Here is a 7,359-nt window from a genome sequence, read left to right on the forward strand (position 1 = left end):
CCTCTTCCACCTCTCAGAGTTGCTGCACTTCCTGCCACCAGTGTGTGTGGGGTGGGGGCAGTTCCACCCTTTCCTCCATCCCCTCTTCTGACTGATATGGCGGGGAGCAGGAGAACAAAGTGGGCTAAGTTGCAGGGAGTGTGTCATGGCCTCATTCTGACTGTGATGCCAGGCCCCCTGCTAGTCCTGCAGTCTGCCCTGCACCCTACAACATGGGGCTCAGTGCTGGTCCTTTGCCCCTTGCTCCCATGATGTTTTTTGCAGGACAGGCATATGACCCTCCATGCCCTCTTCCATGTATCACTCCTGTCTCCAGCCAACCCCCTGTGAATACTATTCCAGGCAGCACTAAGGCAGAATTGGAGAATACACCCCAGCAACAAGAGGCAGAGACTGGAACAATCGATTATACTCACGAGACTCTGCACCTCAACTGAAACAGACAATGTGCACTCACAGCTAACTCACACTGCCGACTTGGACGATGGTAAAGAATCCAGCTAGGCTATGTTACGCATGCGCAATTGTGAGCGCAAGGGCCGGCACAAGATCAAGGCTTCTGAGCACGGCTTTTTGGTGGCGCATGCGCAATGAAACGCGGTGACGACCGGTGAAGGAGGTCACGCACAGACATGTGTCACTTCCGGTTGAAAAGGTGCCGGGACACCGAGCCGTAAGAAGTTGCGTTTACACATGCGTAAAGCGAGGTCTGGCGTAAATCATTCCGGCGGGAAGAGGTTGTGGGGTCGCGCATGTGCAGTGCAGTCTAACCTGAAGTCTGGGGCGCGCGCATGCGTGCGGGCTCGGGGGTCTGTTGGGAAAGGGGAAAGAGAGGGGCGAGAACGCCATCTTGCTGTCGACTTTCCGGACCTCCGGAACAAGGCGCTCTGCAGGGAGCCGCTTCCTCGTGTCGCGGGCGGCGGCGGCGTCGTGTACGGTGGGTGGGGAGCGGGCTGAGCGGCAGTGGTCCTGGCCCTTGGCCGGGCGCCCGTCACTGGGGCGGAGGGTCTGCGCTGGGAGCTGGCTGCGGCCCGCTGGGGGACACGCTGCTGGTTTCTCCAGCTGCTCAGGCGGGCTCCGCTGGAGTCCCGGCCTCGGCTCTGTGATGCCGTCGCACTTGGAGGCCCATCGGCCGCTCCAGATAAGCCCTTCTCGGCCCCTTTGTCCCATCTTGTCCGCTCCCGCTGCGGGGAGCTCGGGCTTGTTTTCCGCAGGATCGGATCACAAACGGCCTCTGGCGGGGCTGGGGCGCTCCCGGCTTGGCGGGGAACGACCGCTCCGGGCCCCGCTGGCTTCTGGATGGTGGATCCTGGCGACCGAGCGGGCTGGCGCTGGAGGCGCCCGGGTCGTGCCTCGCTTGGAGGAGGAAGGTGCTCTGATTCCCAGTCATGTGATGTGCCGGCAGTGGCCCTCATCGGGCTGCGGAGTGAGGCCTCGAGTGTGTGGGATCGCTCGTTGGCTCGGGCTCGACACCTGCTAGCTTCTCCTCAATAGCAGCGCCGTGCTGAAGCCTTCTTCTGTGTGCGCGAAGGGCCCGTCTGGAGCAAAGTCTGAGTGATGTCTACAGTGAAACTGAATCGGTTCGGAAGCGCCTTGTCTTGCTTCTCGAGCTCACTTTTTACCAGTTTCTAAGTTAGGGATTTGCTTTCCCACTTAGTTGGGTTTTTTAAAAATGAAATTCATAAACATTAGTCAGCCACTTCAGTTTGTTATTTGGTTTCAGTTAATGTCATTCTCTGGCTTATGCAGGCTTTTTTTCAGTTGTCCTTCCCAGACCATGAATTTGATTGCATGGAATCTGGATATGGAAAATCATACAGTGCTGAGTAAGCACCATTGTTATGGTGATCTGGATTTATGAACTTGGATTTTTGTTGATTGGTAGTGAAGGTGATCCTGGTGTGAAGTTTTGCTAGGTGATGAAAATCTTTGGAAGTTGTTTTCTACTGAAGCCTTTGTGGTTTGAATTTGTGAGTATGTAGGGCTTTTCCAGAAGCCTAAATGTTTATCTAAACGTTTGCTCTTCTTTGAGTGCCTCTTCTTTGAGTGCCTCGTTCTATTGCTGTTTTGGGCTTATATGTATGTTTATAAAAATCGCTTTCTTGGGTTATTCATTTTAAGCTATCTGATGACTTGTTCATCCAAAAAAAATCAAGGGCATAATAAAATTAAACAATTAGTAAAAAAAATTATTAGATTACCTTGCATTTCTCTGTGTGGAACAGCTTGATGTTGATTTAACTTTGTGGTTATCTGAAGTTAACTTGTCTGGCTGAAGTACAAGAAACTGTATGTTGTGTCCATGGCGTATGATGGAAAAACTTGACAGTTGTCATGACTGAAGTAGTGACTCTAGGTGCTCCTGGGTTGACAAAGTACTAGGAAATGATTTTTGGTCATAGGAACACAGCGATGCTAGAAAACTGCATCAGAATGCTGCATAACTTAGTGGGCAAATGGACTTGACTTTTCAAGAAACGAAGGTACTTTTAGAGAATTCTTTCTTTGCTCATTGGCATTTGCTGTTTCATCTGTGGAGAAGATAGCATATACAAATGTGAGAAGCTGAATTCCAACGTCTGTCATGATAAAACCTTCAGTCTTCCTACTTTAGGCAGTTGTTTGTAGAAAGTATTGACAGTTTAGAAGTTTGCAGAAATTTGGCCTTTTTTGTACTAATTGCAGTGATACAAGTTTTGTGGTTAGTTGAGGTGAGTGAACCAGAGAGTTCAGTAAGGTTTCTTAGATTTGTGGTAAACTAGAGCTTTCTTAAGAATGCCAACAAATTATAAACTGCTTGTTAAAGTATACCACTTGTTTACAAAAGACTAATTCAGTGTATAGTTTTTCCTTGTTTCTGTAATATAGGTGTGCTATGTAATCCTGTAGCTTGTCAGATCACATTCAGTGTTTCTTGAGGGGAACCTTGCAAAAGAGATTAGTTAGTAAATTTGTGTACTCACTGAAATCAGTTTGGAATTTTTGGCTCTTTCATACAGTTGTCTGTCTTCAGTGCAATATCAGACTGGTGGTAATTAGCATGTTGCGTTGTGCACATCAAAAGCAGGTGGATTTCAGAAGAACTGGACATGTAATCTTGAAATGGATTTCTACACTTTTCAAGAACTGAAATAACAGAGGGTTTTCCCTCTATCTTACTGGCAGATGTATTGCATTTCGACAGTTCATTCTGGCACAACTGATGACCAGTTGATCTCAGCATGTTTACATCCTTTACAGAAGTCACCCATAACATTTGAATTTTCTTTCTTACTCGTTAAACGGATTCATTGGCAGAGATGAAATGCATGGCATTGTGTCGACATGCAGTATGTTTCTCATGGTCCTTTTTGGAACAAGGAAGGAATTCTCAATAGTAGTGAAACTTGTGGTTTCGTGACAGTGCTTGGCTGTTAATGTTATCCATTGATATGGACGTGGCACAATATGTAAACAAAATTCAAATATCAGTCATTAATTTATGTTTCATTTTGTTTCCACAGTTAAGTTGATTTTACAGAATTTATCAGGTCTTCCAGCAAAAACAGGTAAGCTGCTTAAAGCTTAATGCTTATCACTGATTTGTTTGTTCCAAAGATCATGCATGGTCTCTTCTCTCCCACTTATGAGTGGGAATTAGGATTTACTATCCTGGGTGCATGTGGCTGCTGCGGTTAGCTTCCTGATTACTTGAAAGAGGCATCGTTGAACTCTGAATAAATATACCCATTGATGAGCAGAACTGGTCAGTTGGTAGACCAGCTTGTCTGAAAGTTTAAATACATTGCTGATGAATTACTCTTAATGCTCAGTGAAGCAGATATTCTTTTTGTCTAATCATCTACATAGACTTCTCAGTGCTGTGATGGAGTGTGTCCCATTAACACTAAAAGAGAAGATTTTGGTCCTTAGTATCAGGTAGAGATTTCTGGCACATAGCAACCATGCCATGAAGGACTTGAGGCATTCCTTATTTATCTTGGATGGTGAGAAGAGTGACTTATGTGGATTTTGTTGCCCTTAAGACAGAGTGTATTGACAGTTACGTGTGTATATCCAGGTGGAGAAGCTAATTGTTCTGAGTACTTAACTATTACAACATTGTCATGGATTTGAATGAGAGAGTTTTTGATTTCATAAATCTTGACTGACTGGGATAGGGATCATCCTTAAACACGTCTAGTTTAAGTATTAAGATACTGTAATAGACGAGTACTAAAGACTTGCTATCGTGTACCTTTTTGTCTGCAGGTGATTTTTTGCTGTGAGTTGAGCTCAGAATGGCTGTAGTCATCCGTTTACAGGGGCTTCCTCTTGTTGCGGGTCCTGCAGATATTCGTCGTTTCTTCTCGGGATTGAATATTCCTGATGGAGGAGTGCATATTATTGGAGGAGAAACTGGGGAGGCTTTTATTATCTTTGCAACAGATGAAGATGCACGACGTGCCATGAGCTGTTCAGGAGGGCTTATCAAAGACTCCCCCATAGAGCTCTTTCTCAGCAGCAAGACTGAAATGCAAAACACAATAGAAATGAGCCGGAAAAGATTTGATCGTGGAGGAAGAGAAACAATGTCTGGGTCTAGACGAACAGGTGGTAGTAATTCTGGTCCATCAGGTGTTGGGAACCTTTCAAATTTAGTTGCATCTGTTACAAAAGGAATAAATAAATCTGGATATGTTCCATCAAATCGCTCAGAATCTGGCTTTCATACCAACGGCACAAGGCATGGTGATTCAACTATACCTAAATCTAACTATAACCAGTCAAGAAGGGAGCCACTGCGTTCAGATGATGTTTATTTATTTCTACATGGAATACCATATACAGCAACAGAACACGAAATACGTGCTTTCTTTTCTGGATTGCGAGTAGAGGGAGTGATCTTCATAAAACGTCGCAATGGCCTAAATAACGGTGATGGTTTGGTAAAATTTGCTACTCGTCATGATGCCTTAGAAGGGTATAAATATCATAGACAATACATGGGTCGAAGATTTATAGAAATAAGTCCAGCTAGTGAAGAACAGTGGATTAAATACGGTGGCAGGGTAGACGTGAAGGGTGAGGTTGCTCAGTATTTAAGCAAGGAGCGTTCTCCAATGAGACGGTCAAACTACACTCCTTCAAGAAAACATTCTGGTTCAAGATCTCCTCCAAGGAGACCCAGAACACGCTCTCGTTCACCTCCCAGCCAGGAATTTTATATACACTTAAGAAACCTGTCTACTTACGTTGAGAAGAGAGATCTGAGAGTTTTCTTTGAAGAGCTGGAGTTGACTAACAACCAAATCAAGCTTTTATTGGATAAGCAGCAGAGGAGGACAAGAGATGCCTTTGTGATGTTCAGGAATCAGAAGGATTATGAAACTGCACTGGGATTTCATAGGATGTTTCTTTTCAATCGTCCTGTTTACATTTTTCCTATTTCTAAAAGATCGATGTTGAAATTTATTGAATCGTATGGGAAAAAGGGATCACAAGAAAGAGATGGGCCTGGCCAGGCTGTTTCAGAAAAAAGTTACAGAGAGGGGCATCTTGGCCCGAAGATATGCGTATATATAAGAAACTTTCCATTTGATGTGACAAAAGTTGAAGTGCAAAAGTTCTTTGCAGGATTTGCTATTGATGAAGACGATGTCTACTTGCTTTATGATGACAAAGGAGTTGGGCTAGGAGAAGCATTGGTAAAATTTAAATCTGAAGAGCAGGCAATGCAAGCAGAAAGTTTAAATCGTCGAAGGTTCTTGGGAACAGAGGTACTTTTAAGACTTATATCTGAGGAACAGATGCAGGAGTTTGGCATAAATGTCCCATCATCAACATCAAGTGGAAAAATGCAGGTTCATTCGCAGGCCTTTGACAGAGGTGAGCATTCCCGTCCATCTGGTTCACCAACTGGACAACAAGGACAATCTATGCACTCATTTGGGCATCCTGGGAGCTTTAGGCATCCTCCTGATATTAGACGACCTTCTGAAGATTTCAGAGGTCCTCCACCTTTTATGGATTTTGATGGTGATGGCGAAACATTTGGTAGGATGGAACATGGAAACAATAACACAGGAGGCTTTCCTGAGGGAAGATTTATGTCTGATCCAAATTTCAGTGGTGGTGGTTCTGATCATGTAACTCCTATTAGATTAAAGAACTTGCCATTTAGAGCCACTCCTAATGAAATTCTGGATTTTTTCTATGGCTACAGTGTCATTCCGGAGTCTGTTTCTATACAGTATAATGAACATGGATTACCTTCTGGTGATGCCATTGTTGCTATGGCAAATTATGAGGAAGCAGTGGCTGCTATTAATGAGCTAAACGACAGACCAATTGGCCCACGCAAAGTTAAGCTAAGCTTACTTTAAAGAGAGGGTGTTTCTCAGATTAAAAATTAGGCCTCACAATATTGATGCAGTAAGATGGGTTTTTATTTACTAATATTTGCTATTGGAAGATGCAGAAGAAATATTTCCATAAACAGGAAGTTGTAAATGGTTCATGTTTAGTTATTTTGCATTGTTTCAAATTGACATCTGTAAGGCTTTTTAGAAGACATCTTAGATTACTCATTTTTGTTTTTATGGCAGATGGAGAATTCAGTAATCCTAATGGATTATCCATTGACTTTCAAGGTATATGTCTTGATATTAAGACATACAAACATCGAGTTGTAATGCGGGGGGTTAGTTTTTGCTCTCATTCCATGCTTCTGTGATTCTGCATCATTTGAAAATGTAGAATTGCTTGTTGATTTGATTGTACAGATATGTCAAAAAACAACAGTTTCAGTGCCACCTTTATTAATGAATATCCTTGGGCCTATATTCAACCCTCTATTTTAGAATAGGTAAAATGTAAACATGACTGAATTTCTTAATGTTAACTGTTTAGTCTTGTTCAGTTTCACATGGTCATGGACATCTCAAGATAGTTTCATAAAATTAGCTTTCTGTTCGTATTAGCTGGCTGTGCAACTTAAAAAATAAAAATAAAAGGATTTACAATTTTATGGATACCTGTTTAAAATTTGTGTACACGTTGTCATCTAAAGCTTTTACTGAACACTTGGCCAGAATCATGCTGACCAGATTTCATGGGAGGGTTAAAAAGTGGATATTCAATATATACTGCTCTTTGTAAATAGTTTTAGCTCTAAACGAGTACTTCTTGACTTATGGACTGCCTATGCTGTCTACAGTGTGGATTGCAGGTTAAGTACCACTGTAATTCTGCCCAAAACTCTGTGCAGTACCCTATGTCTGGTATCCTTCCAGCCAGAGATCCCTTCACAGAGTAGGGCCAGGAGCATAGCCCTGGTCATTTGGCTCAGTAGCTGGACCGTTGGACCTGCTGCACAGG

The 7,359-nt window shown here is 43.4% G+C and overlaps 1 protein-coding gene across 4 annotated transcripts; it reads left to right on the top strand.

Annotated features, from left to right (window-relative positions):
- Positions 1–671: 671 nt before the first annotated feature.
- RBM12B (RNA binding motif protein 12B) lies at positions 672–7,013 on the top strand. 4 transcript variants are annotated; one of them, XM_074986944.1, is made up of 3 exons: positions 672–707; positions 3,504–3,548; positions 4,252–7,013. In XM_074986944.1, the coding sequence occupies exon 3, from the start codon at positions 4,281–4,283 to the stop codon at positions 6,363–6,365; it is 2,085 nt and encodes a 694-aa protein (XP_074843045.1). In that variant the 5' UTR covers positions 672–707; positions 3,504–3,548; positions 4,252–4,280; the 3' UTR covers positions 6,366–7,013. The 4 variants fall into 4 exon arrangements, with proteins under 4 accessions (XP_074843045.1, XP_074843043.1, XP_074843046.1 ...); XM_074986942.1 differs by lacking the exon at positions 672–707 and adding an exon at positions 825–937; XM_074986945.1 differs by lacking the exon at positions 672–707 and adding an exon at positions 950–2,483.
- The last annotated feature ends 346 nt before the right edge of the window (positions 7,014–7,359 follow it).

The sequence above is a fragment of the Carettochelys insculpta genome, chromosome 2 (assembly GCF_033958435.1).
Source record: "Carettochelys insculpta isolate YL-2023 chromosome 2, ASM3395843v1, whole genome shotgun sequence".
Lineage (NCBI taxonomy): Eukaryota > Metazoa > Chordata > Testudines > Carettochelyidae > Carettochelys > Carettochelys insculpta.